General features: G+C 36.4%; 1 protein-coding gene across 2 annotated transcripts in view; it reads left to right on the top strand.

Annotated features, from left to right (window-relative positions):
- The window catches only part of ec (ubiquitin specific peptidase echinus), a 94,705-nt gene that overhangs the window by 53,755 nt on the left and 19,820 nt on the right, over nt 1-21,130 (top strand). For both annotated transcript variants that reach the window (XM_028317062.1, XM_028317063.1), the window contains one exon: nt 10,094-10,186. In XM_028317062.1, coding sequence (XP_028172863.1) covers nt 10,094-10,186 — 93 coding nt within the window. The remainder of the gene's footprint in view (nt 1-10,093; nt 10,187-21,130) is intronic.

The following is a 21,130-nucleotide window of genomic DNA, read 5'->3' as shown; positions in this document are numbered from 1 at the left end:
ACTGTAATTACTGTAATCATAATGGTTAAAGTAATCGATGTTTTTATAACATTGAAAGTAAGCGTGAGGTTTACTAGATTATTTAATATGCTATTAATGCATGTTATGTACGAGTATACTTATATCCTATCTGCATAATTTCTTACAAATATTAATCTCAATTTAAATACAATTTGCTCGTAAATGTATAAGCAAGAGATTAATGAACTTGGTTCATTCGTAAAGAAGTTAAATTGTATTGAAAAATTACGAGATATTTAATTCTTATGAGCATATAATTGTACACTGCGGCGCCGCTGCATTTTCCATTTTCCGTGCCTACAAAATATACATATATAGAAAGTAAATTCGCTGAAAGTACTTCAGAACAGTTATAACTACAAAGAAGTAAAATTATTTCTATAAAATGAACAATAAAATGTTTATTCTAAATCCTAACTTTTACTTATTATACAAAAGTTGTCTCCTTCTTGAATTCGTAGCACAGTTTTCCTTCATAAATATACATGTCAGCTACAACTATTACAGCTACGAACTTATTACCTTTGAACTTACACTCGGCGTCGCATCCCGTTATACTGCGTAAAGGGACGTAACGCGACTTACTTACGGACTCATATTAAGTTTTATATTTGCTTCAGAAGCAATTGATGATATTTGTATGACGATTATTCTTAACATTATCTACTTTTAATCTACTCAAATGAGACTTACGCCCGTATTCACAAACATTACCATGAGGTCTCACAGTGCGCGTGGACGCACAGGGTGACACACAAACCAATCACAGAGCTCTATTAAAGGCTGTGCGTTCGATTATCTGCTTCACTTAAGGAAGCATCGTTTGTGAATACGGGCGTTTATTTGCTAAAGTTTTACTGCCTTAGTTGCAAAATGGTAATTGTCTTTGGTAATTGCGCTTACTGCAATTAATTGTAGCTTTTTAGTTACTTGTTTTGTCACATGGCCTTATATGTAAGCGTTCTTAACATATCATAAATTATTAATCTCAAATAAGTATAGTTACACCGATAATTCGCCAGAGAAGTTGTTAAGATAAATTATACATTTTCTTAATAACTGTCATTTAATTTTCAAGTGTCTTCCTACATGGTCATTTCGCTGCAATAAGTACTTAAATTTAAATGGCGTAAACGCACCTGCAGGACTGAAAAGCTTATCTGTAGGTATTAGTACTGTTCAAATAGCTTTGTTTTCGTCATCGGTCCGTTTCCAAATCTTTATCTCCCGACGCCATGGCCCCATTTCCATTAGTGTCAAACTATTTGTCACGAACCCAAATAAATAAACTGAGCACACACGACCTCTATAAACCATTTAACGAGTGAACATCCAACGGGAAGGACAGTGTGAAATCAACCTTACAACCTTTCTTCACCGAATTGTTCCTTTANAGGCGTCCATAAACGTATCAATAAAGCAATGTTGTTTACTAATACATTCTTTATTTACTATAATTTTTTGTCGGAATTTAATATGGTTTTCCTCACTGTAATTTCTCCGGGAAATCCAGACAAATTCGTTTCCATTATCTTTATTTCGAATAAAAGGAGTAGCTATATCACAAACGAGAGCGAAGTGTCCATCAGATAAGCCATTGTCGTCAGATGAGCAGTTTAAAACATCATCATCCGGAATATTGGTTATTATATTGTCTAAGCTCGACTGATTTCTCCCTCGTCTAAAGGTAACACAGTTATACAGATATCGAAAATTATAACATTGTAATAGGTTTTTGAAATTTTGATGGTTGTCACTATCAGTCATAACGTCAACGTTAAAGTCGCCACAAATTACTCCCTTCTTGTCAAATAGGTAATCAAGCAATTTTTCTAGGTTTTTTAAGAAGGGCTCAAAAGTCCTATCTGGAGGCGTTCGATAGCAGCAGAAAATATTTGTATTAGTATCTACGTCTCTTGTACCACATATTTCAAAGGAATCAGTAACATACAATTTTTTACAAATATCAACCTCTTCAGTTAGGCGGCCACTTAGCCCCAAGACCAAAGTACCTCCGCGCTTTTTCTTAAATCTTACATTGTACGCGCTAACATTATAATCATTTAAAGCAAATAAGTTTACATTGAATTGAGTCAAAAAATGTTCACTTATACAGATATAATGTGGTTTATTATCTCCAAAAGTTTTTAGATACAATTCAAAATCATCCTTTTTTGATGTAATTCCACAAACATTTTGACTAAAGATTTTTAGATTTTGTTTCGAAAATTGTTGTTTAATAGAAGATTTATCAGTCACGTTATAATTATAGTAACTTTCATCCTCAGTCACGAAAAAACATGTCATTACTATTATTAATTTCTGAAATTAGGTTAAATAAGTCATAAAAAATTGTCCTTAGCGCCTTATTATTAGGGCGTCCTGTATAAGAATTAAACATAATATTTGAGAAGTAGTCCAAATTCTTATTACTGTCAATTAAATAAGCATATTCATATTTACTGTTATCCATAAAAAGTAGATTGTTAAAGGTTTCTATACGGCGATTGAACAAATCTACCGCTGTGCGACATTTAAAGGTAGGTAACATGATGATAACATTTGTATGTTGTTCCATTAATATTTTATCACGAATGTCGTTTACAATTTGGGAAAGGTTTTTTGACTCTTTAAAGTCGTTTTCACCTATTACTAAGACACAAAAATCGTCCAACGTAAAATCATGTAGTTTTGTATGTAATCCGGCAACCAGTTGGTGAATGTCTCCGCCAGGGTACATGTAGTGGCAGATTTGATGATTACCTAAGTATGATTTCGCTGTTCTTAGAATATCTCTTCGTTTTATGTTACTAAAAATGTGTATTCTCGATGCTCGCAGGGCCTGTTTTTGGAACATTATCTCTCCTGCCGACGAAACATTAACATTTTGAGTAGAGGCCAGTAAGGGAGTCTTTTCAGCTTCCAGGACTTGTTCCAAAGACATGTCTTCAGTATCCAGCACATCTTGGGGGTCCATGTTAGGCATGGTGTGGTTAATGTGTTTCGCACTTTTAGTTTTCTTTCTCTTGCTGACTCTGTTCGTATTCAGACATAGTTTTGTGAGATGCTGTACTTTTTTTACGTATCCCTTTATCTCCAATGTTAAACTATTATTCTGCGATAACATTGCTTCGATTTCATTCTCTGCTGATTGAAGTTGAGTTTTCAAGGTTGATACTTGTTCTCTTAAGGACTCCAGTTCGTTTTTTTGAGTGATTTCGTCTAAATCCAAACAACTCTTACTGCGTGGGAGGCCAAGCGAAGTTGTGTTGCTGGAGCCATATTCATCCTCATCATCTGATGTATCTGTGCTCGATAAAGAGTCGAAAGAATTCTTCACCGGAATGTTTACCACCAAACCTTTTCTGCGTGTAGTAACGTTGTAATTTTTACGAATGTCAGATAGTTGCAGAACATCATTGGCGCCGTTGTGAAAGTCCGTAGGTTCCTCACTCTCTTTTTCTTCATTTAGATCTGGGGATGCAGGGTATGAGGCTATGGGTGTCGTAACTTGTGTGCTGTTTGATGTTTCAGAATTTTGTGCAATGACATCAAGAGAGTCAAGACACGGGTTACTAGAAACAGATTGTTCAGGTTTCGTCTCTTTCATTCTTGTTAGCTGTCTCTCCCTAGGAATTGATTTAGGTTTCTGTTTTAGTGGGTTAGCTGCTAGCGGAGTACTAGATTTCATAATACATTTATCACACTTCCAATATAATCTTTTCTCCGCAGCCATAAGATCGTATCTTTTCCAGGAGACCTGAGAGCAGCCATCAATACATAATATTTGTTTGCAGGAGCTGCACTTAATAAAATGATTTCTCTTACATTTTTTCTTACAACCGCTGCAATCCTTATTCATGTTGTAATGTTTTGATTCAACAACAAAAAAGTAAAAAATAAAAAATTTCGAAGTTGTTGGGTTTTGAACTCGGGTTATGCTTGAAGTCGCCGGTCTGTAGAAACCGCCGGCCGGACCACTGCGCCACCAAGTCTTTTCTGTACAGTGCGAAATTGCCGCTCACTATCGCGCTTCGCACTCGCCGTCTAGACTCGAAGTGGACGGGCAAGATTGTCGTGAGTCTTCGTGCACAACTTCGTGAGTCATGCTCGTTCCATGACTCAAGCGCCGCACTGTACTGTGTCGATTTAAAATTCACTGTTCAACGATTCACTTGCGTTGTTTGTTTATTTTGCTGCACGATTATTACATATTGAACTTATTTAATGTCACTGTTCGTTGTGTATCACTATTTTCTTCGTTTTTGTATGAAATTTATTTATCAAATGCACTATTTACTACTGAAGACAGTTAAATTATTACGGAGCTCAGTTAAACACAACCGCACGGTACGCGGGGCGCGCGGGGTAATTAGCATGGATATTTAGCATGTTTTTATAGATACAACGAAAAGCTCGAGTAGAGTAAAAAAGTTGTGCAAACGAAAGCTTTTTCGTGATGTCCTTCTTTGTAGGGAAAAGTTACGGAATACACCCGATAATATCTTTTAGACGGATTCAATTGTGAGAAATGATCTAACTGCTGACAACAACTGTTTAGTGTTTATCTTATACGTTTAACTTTTTTCTTTTAAAGACTAGAACATTATTCTAAGACAAGTAATTTAGTTAATTAAGCACACATTTCTAAACTAAATTAAATAATTACGTTCTACAGGGTGGAAACGATAAGTGATCTCATTCGATTATTTCTAAACTATACAAGATATCGAAAAGCTGGTTACTGATCCTGAAAGTGCTTCACCAGCTCTATCCAACGGTACCAATAACACCAATAACAGGTTACAGAATTAACTGGATTTATCCAAAAAATAAATGTTTCCAGCCTCCATACTAAATGTATGCCAGCCAAACAATATTAAAAGTATTAAGTTTTTTTATTAAATAATAAACACTTAAAATGAACTCATAAATTGCATTCTTATTTAAAATTATTCTCTGAAAACATTGGTTTTAGGCTTTACTTGCTATAATATTATCAAGACATGAGTGCCATGACTGTGGCTATACTAAATGTATGAAAGCTGGAATCATTGAATTTTCGGATAGATCCAGTTTATTCTGTAACCTATCATTGATACCGTTTGAAAGAACTTGTGAAGCACTTTCAGAATCAGTAATCAGTTTTTCGATATCTTGTATAGTTTAGAAATAATCAAGTGAGATCACTTAACGTTTCCACCCTGTATATTATTTACTAGCGACCGCCCGCGACTTCGTACACGTGGATCCCGTTTTACCCCCTTAGGGGTGGAGTTACGTAAAATCCTTTCTTAGCGCATGTTTACGTTATAACATCTACCTGCATGCCAAATTTGCCCGTTCCGTCCAGTGGTTTGGGCTGTGCGTTGATAGATCACTAGAGACAAGTCAGTCAGTCAGTCACCTTTAAGTTATATATTATTTAAGTTTTTTTTACTGTTTTAATAAATTAGTGTGATCTAAAAATGCGGCCGCGTCCGTTTTGCTAATGCCATTCCAGTTAAGTTGGCACGGAGCGTCTAACAGTAACCCTTACGTGACCAACTTGAACGCTATTTATGTGACTACTGGTTCCTCAAAGGAAACTCCGTGTTACGTAATTTTACATCCTATAACCAACTTAATAAGGTTCTACAAGAAAATCTTAGATTATGAAGTAATTGCGCGTCGGACAAGAACTCCTGTGCATCTGTCGTCCTTCCGCTTTCATGAGGATTTTTATAAAAACATTCATTACATTATTTAACTGAGCATTGAATCTTAATTAAGCAATCTAAATAAGCTTGAAGAATGCACAGGTGAAACAACATAGCTAATTTGATCGAAATCAGCATAATAGTTACGAAGAAGATTCAATAAAGTAGGTAAGTAAGGCTGTTCATAAATTATGAAAAACATGTGGTAGTTTGTGTTATAGCTCATCAATTGTTGAAAATTTTATCCCATCAAAAACAATACTTGTCAAAAAAACCAAGTCTCGCAACTCAGTTGTACTACGGTAAAAAGTTGTGAGATCCATGTAATACCAAGTCCAGGCCAGGAAATCTTTAACGTTTTACATAAATTATTGACTTGGCCATCGCACTAAATAATTTAATTTACACGTGTTTTCATGCGATGGCCAAGTCAATATATTTATGTAAAACGTTAAAGATTTCCTGGCCTGGACTTGGTATTACATGGATCTCACAACTTTTTACCGTAGAACAACTGAGTTGCGAGACTTGGTTTTTTTGACAAGTATTGTTTTTGATGGGATCTCATTTCTTTTTGTATTTTGTAGACAGCAGTTATGTATCTAGAAAACTGGACCGAAAATGAAAAATTTTACTCGACTTGGCGGTTGCACTACCGTGCCCCCAAATATTTTAGTTTTTCCTTGATTCATACACCAAACACTACTTATATTCCAAATTTGAAGCTTCTAGGTCTGCTAGAAGTGCCTTAGAGTTTTGATGATCGGTGAGTCAGTCAGTGAGTCAGTCAGTGAGTCAGTGAGTGACAAAATTAAGTAACTTTGACCCGTTATAATTCTTAAACTACTGGTTCAAATTGAATGAAATTTGAAATATACCGTGTCTTTACAATGCCTGCATAGCTAATGAAAATTCAGCCTTCTAGTTTTATCCAGAACGAAGTTACAGGCGGTCGAAAATGGCCTGAATTGCTTCGAGAAAAGGATGGTACGGCCGTGCTCGACTTGGTGGGGGCACTGCCGTGCCCCCAGATGTGTCTTCTGGTTTTGACCTATTTTTTCTTTTAAGTATAAAGTCACCTGCGATTAATTGCACTGAATTAATTGCGTCGCTAACACCTTCAACTTTTTTACAACTCGCAAATTGGACCACGTATCATAAACAACAACTGAGCAGACAATGCGCTCGTGAAAATAAAACAAAAGACTCCGAGAGCAGCATTGTAACAAACATCTGCCGGGAACCAGTTGCGCACCTGCCTGCCCGAAAACAATCGCGAAAAACTCGGACAGCTTGCGAACCATAACAGGCCATGATAGCTGCCCTGCGCCTGCGCTGCGCACCTAAGAACAACTTGGCGCTTTGCAAGTTTGAGGAAATATCTTAGATCTTTAATAAACTGTAGACAAGTATTTATTCTGTGGTATAAATGTAATTTAATAGCCACGATAGCCGAACGTCGAATGGGTCGGACTGGCCGACTCGAGATCCGAGGAACGCGGATTCGAATCCCACCGCCGCTCGTCTATTGTGGTGAGCCCACTCGTAACACAGTAGTAATTTGGGCAATACAAATTGCTAACAATAATGCTGTTTCCTGTTTGTCAATTAATCCTGTTTGACTTGATCCTCTTATTTATTTAACAGAATATGTTACAGAGCTAATTTATTATAACATTTGAATTGAATCAATGGGTGATTTCACGCCTTTTATAGATCTAATGGCAGTAATCTGTAATGCATAAGAATGTCATATTTATAATCTGATTCACATAATATTGTTAAGAAATCACGTTCCTTGGCTGCTTGCATGTAGCCTGCAGTCAATTTAACCATAGTATACATAATATTATTACTCGTAATAATGCACTCGTATTACAATGGGTTAGACTTGTTAATAGGAAGATGTTCAGGGTAACTTTTGCATCACAAACTAGCAGAACCTGCATAAAATGGTAAACTAACGATTCTTCGGATAGGGCGAACGTGGGTTCTTTAATTCAGCTTGAATTCCCATTTATTTTTAAATTGAAAAGGACTACAGAGGCAATGTATTTTTTATTAAGTAATAGTACGTGAAACTTGAATAATATCAGTTGATTAATTCCAATTGATTTCCGATATTGATTAGAAGATAAAGTCGCAATTTTTCTCTATAATAAATATAATAACTGCTTGTCCAATAAAACCTGCCTTATCTATGCAATATTTTCCAATATCCTGTCTCCTTGGAACTTGATTTCTTCAATGACAGTGTTGAAAAGGCAACATTTACGAGACACGCGTGGGCGAATCAGGAAATGTGTTGGCGTGTCTTGATCATTGACATTATAGATGATATTATGTGTAACCGATACGCTGTATCGTTTCACCTACGTAGCATCGGATTTAATAACATTGGTACAGTGGTCGACTCTATTGTCAAACACTTACGAAAGCCAAATAGAGACATTATCGTATCACTGTCGATGTTATAGCCACATTGTTGTGTTGATAGTTTTATGTTTCTTTTAACACCTACCTAAATTATGTTCGGCATTGGAATGTAATACTTTAAAAATAGTCAGAATAAAATGTTGCGGCGATAAACGTATGGTTATGAAACTCAACAAAAGCTGAACATATTTTAACAAAGCTCAGGAATCGATTATGAAAACAAATGAAAGCGATGGTAACAGGTGCAACTGACAAGTTCTCCATTGTATTCATCCCCTTCCAAAACTGCCTTCGCATCAACCCTCTGCTACCACATTTCGTCAAGTCTTAAATATTAACTTAAAGAAATAAACTTTACCTTTAGTGTTGTAACTTTATCAAATTCAAATTCAACAAACAGTGTACTTTTTAACGATCACAACATTTCTACCTATCCTTTAAGACCTGTAACTCTTCATGATTTTTAAACCTACTTAAGTTTTTTTAAATAGCGGCGTCAAAACGATTATCAAAGCTGAAAATTATCATCAGCTCACGAAATGTCACAGTACTTATCCCCATTTAACTGGGGTCTTTCAAGTAATTATATTTTCTTAAGGCACGAGTCTCTCCCTTTTCGTCACCTCACTTTTTGCCACGACACATGTCGTGCCACCTGACGCGTCGTGTCGTGCCACATCCCGCGACATGTGGCCGGTGTCGCATGCTGTATTATGCAAATGCTCGTCTTAACATTTGTGCGTTAGATATATGGCGTTTTTGAATTACGGTTAATCACAATTTATGGTCTGTTGTGGTCATATGGTTTTGAGTCAAAGATTAACACTATTCGCTTTGGGTTTTAAAGGTTGACGTAATATGTACCTCTAATACCGGTCATATATCGTGCTTGATTGATGTTTATAATCTACCAACAGGTAGACAGTAAATTATTCAATAATTGAATTAAAAGTTTATGTATAAAGAAAACTACACTGTTTTCCAAAGAAATAACACACTCACCTACATTCAATTATGTTAAGTTAGCAACTAACTCCTAATTAGTACTTGCCTAGAAGAAAAATAAGGCAACAGCTAACTATCGTAGCCAACACACCTGCCTGGCATGTGCCGTAAGTTACTATGGCTCTACAACTGGGCTCTACGAATTCGCGTTTTTACCCACCACAGCTGACCAGTGATAATAAACATCGATGAATTAATTTATTATTTATCTGCGAGCGCATGCGCATGCGCGGAGGCTTCCGGCGACTGGGACCGCAATTAACTAGGACCGCGGTCCCAGACGCCGGATCCTTAAAAAAATAATAATTTTCTTCCGGCGACTGGGACCACTCATAGATAACTTAAAAGAAAATATTATTCAATCTAAAATTGGTACAGTACTAAAATCCATGAGTGGTCCCAGTCGCCGGAAGAAAATTATTTAATTTTTACGCATCCGGCGACTGGGACCGCGGTCCCAGTTAATTGCGTCCCAGTTGACGGAATCCTCATGCGCGCTTTTATCAAAAGCAATTTAAAAAACTACCCGCTATTTTGCTGGCACGAATGTTGCTGTAAAATTTCAATAAGTGTGGCTCTTCTGTCGGTCGGTTTACCTTACTAACCCATAAATCTACTTGATTGCACATTTTCATTTTGAAAACATAAATTAAAGTTAAATTGTGAAAAATGAGATAATTAAGTAATGCAGACTACACTAGATTGTGTGCAGGTGCTCTTCCTTAAGATATAATTATATTGTTGTTATAACAACTACGCTTTACTAGCAGTTGTTAATCAATTTTTACAGTCCATTAATTAAACTATACTAGTATTTTACATCACTGAAATGAAACGAATTATCAAGATTTAGCACTTAACTCTACGTATCTTTAATTTTCATAACAATTAGTGTTTTTATGTGTGAAATTTAATGATGATTTCTTTCGCAGGTGCTGTGGCATCTGGATATATTCCGGCGGAGCTTCCGCGAGCTCACAGGGCACGCCTGTCTCGGCCCCTCGTGCATTTTCTGCGCTCTCAAGGTAAGTAACTCTCATTTTTAACAATTACTCATAATTACAACTGCAGCCTATTTATAACCTGCAACAAAATTAGGCCGTATTAAAAGGCAGATGTGCGATGCAACTGCACTATTTTTACCTGATTGATACCGCAGATGGGAGAGTAATTGCACGTTTCATATGTCACCGCCCGCGGTACCAAGATAAAAATATAGGTCACAATGCCTGAGGACAGTCTTCATATCTAATTAAAGAAAGTTTGATCTATTGACCTTTTACGAAGGCTAATTTGAGATGGTGCTTTTTCTTTTTGATTTCCAACGTCCGTGATAAAGTGAAAATAGCTGTGAATTGATGCAAACCTTCAAAATAAACTAGGCCTTTTTACCGGCGTGTTAATATGAGAATAACGAGATTTTTCTTGAACTAAGCACTTAATAAAGTCAGACCGCTTCATTAGCTGTTCCATATAAGTCCACCTTTTGGAAGTAACAAAAAGTATAACTGGTGAATGTAAGGAGCACGTCAAGTAATCACTGTAGGATCTTATGCGGTTGTAATAGGAAGTGTTTTGCAACAAAAGTGTATAGTCTGATGTACTTATAAGTGAACAGTCTATGTCTGACCTCAGTGGCCCGTAGTGCCCGTGGACTTCGTGACCTTTACTTAACAATAGACGGGCGTACAAATCACAATACGAGAGCTTTCGACGAGATACCAACGAGCTTTTGTATCACGTCATTGTTTAGCTCATTTTTATGTCATAAATATTTATGAGCTTTTAATAAACAAGTAGGTTATGATTAAAAATTAAACTCGTAACTGTATTTCTTGTACTATAAAATTTTCGAACTAGCTTTTCCGCCGTAGATACTGTGATGTGAATGTGACACAAATCTTTAAATTAATATAAAAACAGCGTCTATAGTATGCTTTAATCTTGTATTGCAGGCTCATCTTACAATTTCTTAGAACTAAATCTAGTTAAGCTTGCATAACGATGCAACCTGTAATCGAAAACTTTGTCAAGTTTTTCAAGTGGCAATTTGCCTAACGCGTACAGACTCGGCTGCTTTATTACGCGTCCAGGGTAACCGACCACGAACTGGTTCTGCAGAATAGGACGAGTTGGAGTCGTGATTTTGATATCTTATAGCTAGCTAGGTGCTACGGCGCCAGGGTGCTATGAACGCGACGCTAAAGCAACAAGTAGCAGTCCTTTGTTTGAAATTCAACGGCTGAAATTGCAAACTGCAATATTTTCTCGCGTACGTTCACTGAGAAAGTTACTCCTAGGATTAGGATTTTTTAAGTTTACTCATTTTAATGTAGGTATATTGTAGAGACAAATCTCTGATATCTGAGACAAATTGCACTCAATTTCTGAAATGTTACAAACATAATAATAATTATGTTTTTCATGGAAGGCGGTATTCCTTACCTTCAAGTTACCTTTAAATTAAAAAAATTAAATTCATACTTTCTCAAACTTAAAATGAGCACGTCAAAACAACAAAAGAATCGAAAATGTACAATTGGAAAGGCTTTTATTATTTTTCCATAAAACAATCAATCAACACGAAGAGCCTAAAATCAAGAGCCCCGATCTGTCATTGCCGTCATAACAACTTTCTACGCAAGTACCCATCGTGTAGTATACGCATTACGCACACTAGCGCAACTCGCGCACGTGTCAACCGCCAACCGTTCCAAACTGGTTCGAAGTTGGCGCCCTTTTTGACCAATGGGGCGCGTGCGCGAGTTCGTGGAACTCTTGTCCTCGCGCGCGATTGGTCAAGAACTTTTTACTATGCTCACTACGATGCGCCGGCGCACGAAGCTGTTTGTGATTACCTCTTTGTGCTTAAGCTTAGATTGAGCGGTTTTTTGATGACGAACGCGATTGATTCCCGGTATCTTTACGTCATTTGAATATTGTAGGATAGAGTCAATAATGGATTTATTAATACTGCTATTAAATGACAATGTAGATTATTATTTAAATTGGGTATTATTGACAGCCGTTTTGCAATTCGACATCCGTTCGCCCACTCCATTTTTATGACCGGAGATAGTGGGCGAAAATTCAAACTAATCTGTGTTACTTGTCCATTTATAATCGCATTAAAGACCCACAAATAATAATAACACCAGCTTCTGGCCTGTTAATTTCATTGGGTCTTCGTTAGATCATTAGCGGCATTGTTAAAATTGGGTAGTTTATTTACGATTATTATCTTTTTTGCATTAATTCGTGGTAATATGTAGTAGTTTTTATATATTACGTTTTTAAACAAATTAGCATAGGTAGTAGTATTTTTTTAAGTGTCTTTAGTAACCCATTTTGAAATAAGCCCCTTGGCAGGTACCTATACGAATAAAGCCCTTGTTGGCGGGTCTTAAAATTACGCTACGGTCTAAAAATACTAGACATTTTTTACCAACTGAGCTTTGAGTCTGACCTCACTGAACCAGGGACAGTTGGGTGTAATGGTCTGGCGTGAAAATTGAATTGGTTTTGCGAGGCCACAGACGCGCATCGAACTAGAGTCTTCAACCAGCAGACATAGAGCCATGACCAGCTTTAAACTACTATTGTGCTCTTTGTAAAAAGTATTGAGTAATATCTATAAGAAAAGGTCTCAAGAAAGAAGTTGGCCAAAGTTCCGGAAGAATGGGGCACAAATTAAAACAAACTATAGTTTAATAAACAGTTGCGTTTTTAGAAATTCCTATGCCATTTTTTCATTAACAGTCTTTTGTATAAACAATAAAATCGAATGAGAAATATTTTGAACTCGCGTTTGCTCGTGTTCATTAAATAAATTAAACGTCGCTAATTAATTAAAACTTTTGCTTTGTTGCTACTTTCTTCACGGACATTGAGATACAGAAAGCTTGTAACATGTTTTTAATTTAGCAATTGTAATTTAAATTAAATAGCATATAAAATATAACGTCCACTTAAAACAGTGGATTCAGAGTTTCATTATTCAATTATGTAAGTAATATCGCCAAGACAATACATTGTAGAGTTAACTGTCTTGCATTTTTGTTAAGCTAAAATGCTCTTGCGCCGTGGGCCGACTGTTTGCCAATCCAGCCAAAAATGGAAGTCGGTAGCGTTTTGTTTTAAAATGTTGTCACATAGTGAGTTAAGTATCTCGTTTCCAAGTACAGACAGATCGAGGCTGATCTAGGCACGTCCCGCGAACTGTGTCGCGGCGGTACGTGCCCAGGCGCATGCAAACTGGGCCAGCCAATTACTGGTAGTCGTTACACCACTGTTTCAACTAATATCTGTAGCTGTTTCATAATAATAGTTCATAACTTGCAACCACAAAGTAAAAAGGGTGTAATGTTTGTCGCTAAGAGTCGGGAATAGAGCACTAATTGGCTAACGCTCACTACCCAGTGAAATCCGAAAAGTATATTTTTCAAATCCTCCATACACACATAATGAAACTTATGATTACAAGCTCACAACGATAGCACATAATTCAAGATAAGTACGTTGATCCAAAAGTAAAAATTTGAATTCAACCACAAAATTCTTTTGATTAAATCGAGCTTAGAGTATGATTCCGTAATTACATGATATAAAATAAGGGTTTGTCTACCTATTGTAGATTTCCTTTTGTAATATTGGCCTTTATCCTGTAGCAACACAATTAGTTAGCCAATAATTACACATGTACCGCCAAATAAATGTATAATATTAACTAATCTCCCAAGAGCTAATCTAGAGCGAGCCAGGTCGCAACTCAATGCCTTTGTTTCCTTTCCCTTTGTAGAGGTATATCTGCGTCTCTACATCGCATTATCTGGTTACAACTGAGGCTGTGTTTATTACTTTATCTGCCAAATCGTTTAAGCAAAACGTATAAGACCCGATACGACCAAACTTTTACCCGAGAATACTCCTGGTATAACTGGCCCATTGACAGTTTCAGTATGGGAAATATGTCAAAACTGACGATTTCTGAGATTAATATTTACTCTTGTTTGGTCGAATCCACCTGAAATAAAACAGAAATATACTTGCCATACACGTGCCACTTTATTAAATGGATCGTTTGCGTATACCAAATGTATTGTTTCTCGTTAATTACATGTACCTATACAAGGTATAACATTCTCATGAAGGGTGCTTGCAGTGCTTAAATCCTCTTAAGAGAATGTGCGTTTATACATACTGTTACAACTTGTACCTTTCTATCTTGTGTAGGAGATTAACTAAAAATTTACTTGACAACAAACAATTTCGTTGCTAGATCACAGATTTTGTATTGCTAACATTCATTAGGTTTACTAAGTAAGCGTATAGATATGTCATTTTTAGAGCTAACAGCATACCACGAGGCAAGAGATTGATCGAAAATGATTTTCCAAAACTATGATTAGTGGTTTCGTTAATCATACTATCCGACGTAGCATTCAATTCTACGTGCAGTGAAAGTAAGGTATACTCGTATTGCAGTCATGAGAGGCCTTCTTATTGATCCACTTCTAAATCTAATGAAAATTACGAGAGACTGGAGTACCCTTATAATGACATTATTGAATAATTTACTTAATGTTTAATCTGTAATCGAATTTATGGCATTTATCTCATTAGATTGCAATGAGTCTCTAGCAGCAAAGTGTTGCCATGTTTTGAGCTTACGACATTTTGTTTTGCAAAATATTGGATAGACTTATTTAAATAACTAAGATGTACTTATCTTCCATTTTGCATCATTTTTATAGCATCTCATTCTTTACAACAATTTGAATTTCCAAAACTTTTAACGATAATTGTGGCAATTTAACGGAATGTTTTTTATTTACACTAACTACTCCAGGCATTCCACTTCCGCGGTCGTTTTACTAATAGTCGATGTCGGTTTAATGCGTGAACATCGTAGGATCGATTTAATTGATGCGTCCGCTGTAGTACACGGGCTTGTGTCACGCGAAACGTGTAGCACAGCCTCGCACATCCCGCGGTGGGTGTACAGATGGGGACAAAACTTGATTATTGCTATTAAAAGACTAAATAGAGCCATTAAAGGTTAGATTTCAGGAATGGAAAGGAAGTATCTTGGTATAAGACTAGTGCGTTTGAGGCAAATCATATTATGACCTACAAATAAATAAAATTTGGACCTGGCCGATACTGGTGGAAACTGGCCAATACTCTAGCTAAATATGCATCTAGATTGCGTCGTGTAAAACTGATTTATAAACGTTCATAATCAGCCAAAAGGTAGGAAGAATAGGAGTGTTGTACACAGGCTAGGGACCAGCTGGCACCCGCCACCTTGATTATAGGGTCAATCCAACACTGATGATCTGTTGTCATCCCAAAATAGCATAGGACTTTTCCATCTGGATGTACGACGAGTTCGGATATAGCGGCGCACGCGCAGCTGCAGGACCGGTTCTGTGTCTCTCGCGCACAGCGTCATAATCTGCGGTCAAGAGACCAATATTCGTAGTACTAGTAGTAGGTATCAAAATCATCCTGAACTGAACATTTATTGATGACTAGCGGCCGCCCGCGACTTCGTACGCGTGGGAATTTCGGGAATTCCTTTCTTAGTGCACCTCTACGGTACCTAAGCTACGTCCCTTCTAAATTTCAAGTGCCTACGTTTAGCCGTTTAGGCTGTGCGTTGATATGTCAGTCAGTCAGTCAGTCAGTTTCTCCTTTTCGTATTTAGATTTGTTCATTTAGTGAAACTTGTAAAAATCCATTGGTGAAAATTAAAACTTTTAAAGTAACTTTTCGCTCGCCGTAGACTGCTCTGACCGCTGAGCTGCGATAGCTGAATCGATCATATTTCAAACATGCATCTCTAAAAAACATAACCCTCCTTCTGACGCAGTCGGGTAAAAAGGCGCATTACTTGCATTTTCCCTATGCTCTACCAGTTAAACAAGTAGGTACGCCAACTGTTTGTTTGATGAGTTGCAGTTATATTTTTCCGAGAAGTCAAATTGCGTAAACCAAATAACGAATTTTGTTTAAACCGTTTTGTAATTGAGAGCATTACGATGTGTTCTCATAATTCTTGGGTCTACATGATTTCGTAACCAACTTAAACAAACTGTATTAAAAGCTCATAAAAGTGATCTTTTTTAGGCACTCGTTTCAAGCAAAACTACTGTCTTATTTTCTTTAAAAAGAACGTTTAATAGGGATCAGTTTTGAATTAACCCTTACTTGGGTTTAAGTACTTTCAAAAAACGTACGCAACAACAGAATATCGATTACTCCAAATCACCACGAAAATGGCAGGAAGAGATCTATTTATTGGGCTCACAATAGAACACCATTGTAGGAGCAAACGGCGTTATTGCAAAAAGTGTGTTTACGTGCATTATGAACTGTGCATCCTGTGCATTGTGGTCGACAATAGATGCTATCTGTTACAAGTGCTCGTGTTTCCACGAATTACAGTTGATTGTTTCGTGTGGAATCGGAGATGGGTCTGATTACGTAGATGCTAGAATGGTGTGCGATTATTTCGCAAACACAAACTCATCCTTAAATTGGCAGTCGTGTGAATTGTAATACATAAATATAATGTACATACTTTATTATAAATAGCACTTAGTTACTGATTCCGCACGTTACCTTTCGTCATCTGCTCCTATCTTCAAAGAAATGCTACAGCGTGCGGCAGTGAGGCCATTTGCATTCTGCTCACCCAAAATTAAATGGTATTAGGTAGTTACGAGACCATTTGTGGTTTTAATATGAAACATATGCTCACTGAAAATTAGCCTATTTAACAACGTTTATTTTGACGCAATTAAAATTACGGAAGGACCAAAAACAGAGCCTCCACAGTTTACGCTTGTCAAATTAGCCGCTACCTAATGAAGTCAGGCTAGCACTTGGCATATCCAGCTCCACATTATCCCACTGCCTCCCACTCGAGAGCAAACAAGGCTTTCGCCCACCTCTGCAATTAGCACGACAAATTCAGATCAGATTGTTAGCTTAGGTACCACGCGTTGGTGGAAGGGCGTTGCAAGAAGTAGCTATGAGAGTGATAAAATCCACAGAAGATAATTAACTTTTTAAAAAAATAAAACCGACTTCAAATGCGTGAACACAAAAAAAAAACTAAAAATTAAAAATATTGCGTATAAAAAAGTTCATCCCCAATTTTCCACCCTTGGGGGTGAAATATTTTCTTCAAATTCTCATGAAACCACCCTTTTGATAATACCTATTCAACAAAAAAATAATCGTTCAAATTGATTTATAATCGGCGGAGATATTGCGTATAAAAAAGTTCATCCCCAATTTTCCACCCTTGGGGTTTTTTTTTTCTATTATTAAATTTAAATGGGACCACTCTTGAGGTATTACCTATACGCCGAAAAAAGATTTGTTCAAATTGGTTCATAATTGGCGGAGTTATCGCGTAACAAACATAGAAAAAAAAAACATACGGGTCGAATTGAGAACCTCCTCCTTTTTTGAAGTCGGTTGAAAAGAGCAAAACATTTTTAAAGATGGACAATCTCGGTAGAGAAAAGAGGTAAAGAATTTGGCACTAAAAGGGTTCTAAATAAAGATATTAAAAACTAGGCACGTTTGTACCATCTGTATAGTTAGGTACCTTTTTCGTGGCGTTATGTGTTTTCAGAAGCTTTTTCTTCATATTTGGATAGCTGAAAGCTTTGGGGTTCACTATGTTCGACTAAAATAATTTTCAAAGTTCTAGCCACGAACAAAGGAGCAATTAAACCACTATGTTTTGCCTTTCTTACCAAGGTATTTAACGATTACTTTTTTAAATCTTTCTCAATATGTTAAGTAGTTTCAAACTTAATCTCAAATGATCATCGTTATCATATCTTTCAAATAAATGCCCGTGCTTTCCACTCTTAATCATCTCGAACGCATTTGCCTACTAATCGCCGTAATCGGTAAGACACCTTCCAATCTGTTGAGTGCTAGACCATAAATAAAGGTGAATTACGTCATATCACACTGGGACCATCTACCACTTGATTCACTGAGTAATTAAGGGCTCCCTACAGTCACCGTCTCATAGAGGTGTAGGCAGCCGTGTGGGCGGGAATCTTTGTTTTATTTTTACTTTTAAGAGCAATAGATTAAAAAGAAATCGTTTTATTACTTGTAACATAACTTTTACGTTATTGAACCGAAGGTAATGTAACACAGCGGTATTGAAATTAGGCTATGCGGGCGTTTGATAGCGTTTTGTTTCAGGAAGATATTTTCAGTTTTTGTCTTTGTTCAGACTTCAGGTGTTATTTTATTTTAAACGTTTTGTACTGACGAAGGATTTTTGTTTCTAACAAGTTGATTTTATGTTTCACATCTTATGTTTGTATTCTCTTTACTATCGGCAAAAATGTAGGCATTTATCAACCGCAAGATTGTGCGAACATATTGTACGCACTGCGTGTTGTGCAAGTGCCGAACGTCAGTCATCGATGCACATGTCATTGCCATCTGACACACGCGAGCGGCATTTGTTTTTCCCATTCTGTTATTTTACTGTCAAGGATGATTGCTATGTAACATCCATTATTATTTACATTTTTATTTAGTAGTTACGGTCCGGTAGAGCTTCTAGTCAAACCTAGTTAGTAGCCTTCCGTAGTTAGTTTTTTAATCATGTTAAAAAAATTATCAATATTGCCTGTTTATACGATTACTAGGTAGTTCCTTATTTTACTTTTTGCTCACGTGTTGAGATTTGCATAAATGAATACCTTATAAGGTGAGTTAAAGGACTTCTGTCTAACAAACATAAAGAGAATGTAGTTTTGATTTCAACATTCGTCATCGCTATTCTTATTTGCGTTTGTTTTTCCATCTTAAAATGTTATTCATTGTTTTGTTTACCACAAAAATTCCATTGCAACATCGACCTTCACACATTCGGAATAAGTGAGATGCGTTCCCCCCATTAGGTACATTATTTCCCCCCATCATTGTTTCCTAATTGTTGCTATAGCAGTAAAGAACTAAATTGATAGTTACTAATAGTTCGTGTGAAACAATGAACGCCAATATTACGCAAAGTTGCAGTTAGCAATGGAAGTTACCAAGAATTGGTTTAGTAAAATGTGCCTGAAAGATACATTAGGGTTGATCAATAGGTATTATTAATTTACATTGTATGTTTTATTGAGTGTACAGTTGGATAGGTACCTAAAGCTGGTTTCTTGATCAATGTAGGTATATTAGTTAGCATGCTATGCAGCTGTTCTCCTATTTATATGTAATTTAATTCGTGATCATCGATTTGACCCAAATGTTCGTACCTATATATTTTGTAAATTCAATAGGTTATCTTAAAGTAAATCTTCGCAATTAAGAAGCAGTTAAAAGAACCACTAAATGGCAAATGCTTAAAAAATTTAATGGTTAATGGAGTTCTTACATCACCGAGTTTGAGCAAAAGCCCTCAAGCTCCAGAGCTTGAGGGCAACCAGTTGCGGAAACTTAAGCTTTTAAAAATTACATTCTTAGAAAAAGTACACTCTTCTCCAAGATTGTCTCTGTCTTTAACTTGTTTTTAATGAAGTTGCAGTACTGCAATATTGCTTTATTGTTACTGAATCCGACTCTACCTTCAACCTTCACCCGCGGTGAGGGGCCGGGCTGTGGAATGCAAGGTGTTATGCCATTGCTTGGTGTTGTCTATAATTACTGCAATTGTCTCTAAGTTTGTGTTGACGAAACTCCATCATTTCATATTTATTAGCCTTTTCGATCTATCGTAACATGAGCTAGTGGCACCTTAAGCACTTCCCTGAAGACGTTTTTAAAAGTATGTACATGAAAACTCGAAACTATAACTACTATTAAAATTGTTTGAAACTTCAAGATGAAAATGTTGTTTTATAAAATTTAAGAAACTCGAGGTTCTCATTACCAAAATCATAAATCCTAAAGATAATAGGTTGCTCTAATTAGTTTTATACGAAACTTTAGTAATTCAGTGAGAAGTATCGAGTAACTCGAACCAAATTACCGATTAACCTGTCACTAAAACAGTGGATTAATTATAAGTGAATATTCAGGTTTGGTTAGTGGTTGGAACAGGTTGAATAAGTGGGACGCGGACACATACGAAAGTCGACACATCGAGATGACATCGAAAATCGATTTGCGATTGCATCGGAATCGATTCGTCATAATATCACTTGATACCGGTAATTTGGTGAACGATAAATCTTTAACAAGCAGAAAATTATATGTTTTGATACTTTAATTATATTTATTATGATCCAGTTGAAAATGATGCAAATGTGTCCATATAGATACAAATAATTTCCTACCTATAGTAAAATAAACTCTGTTTTCTACTGTTAATAATTTTAAAGTCTGCATTACTATAACTCATAGGTCATAATCTGAACAACGTTTAACGTCCAACATATTCACAGTTAACGCAAGAAAATAACACCAAGGCTCTAACAATCTCAATGGGCCAAGTCATTATTTATTGATGAAGCCGGCAGGCCATCTATTGAGTGGCCACTGAGGCAAAGACGTTTAACTGCAATTTATGTTAGTTTCCGTGTGAACTGAAGTCGCAGGTGCTTTGTCGTTAATGTGTTCAAAGGCCAAGATCAACAAAAACTTTTTACTAAGATCAAGTTCATACTTTCGCGCACGTCTCCCACAGTTCTTTTGTGTGACATCTATTAGTTCCACCCCCGCTCGGTTTTGTATGTCGACGCAATTCAATAGTGCACAATCGGCTTTTTATTTATAGGTACGGTTTCGTTCTACACATTTGTCCTGATTTTATTGAAGATTTATAAGACGCATTGAAAATTTTTGATTGAAAAAATAAGGTCCTGTTTGAATGTAACACTTTTTTCTGACGTTTGCTAATAGTAGTGGCTAACCAATATGTTTCATCAGAAAGTAACTGTAATAATGTCTTGTCATATGCTTATAGTTCATTAAATAAAATG

This window comes from Ostrinia furnacalis, unplaced genomic scaffold (assembly GCF_004193835.3).
Source record: "Ostrinia furnacalis isolate ACB-3 unplaced genomic scaffold, ASM419383v2 OfSCF6011, whole genome shotgun sequence".
Taxonomy (NCBI): domain Eukaryota; kingdom Metazoa; phylum Arthropoda; class Insecta; order Lepidoptera; family Crambidae; genus Ostrinia; species Ostrinia furnacalis.
This window is presented reverse-complemented; position numbering and strand designations above follow the sequence as displayed.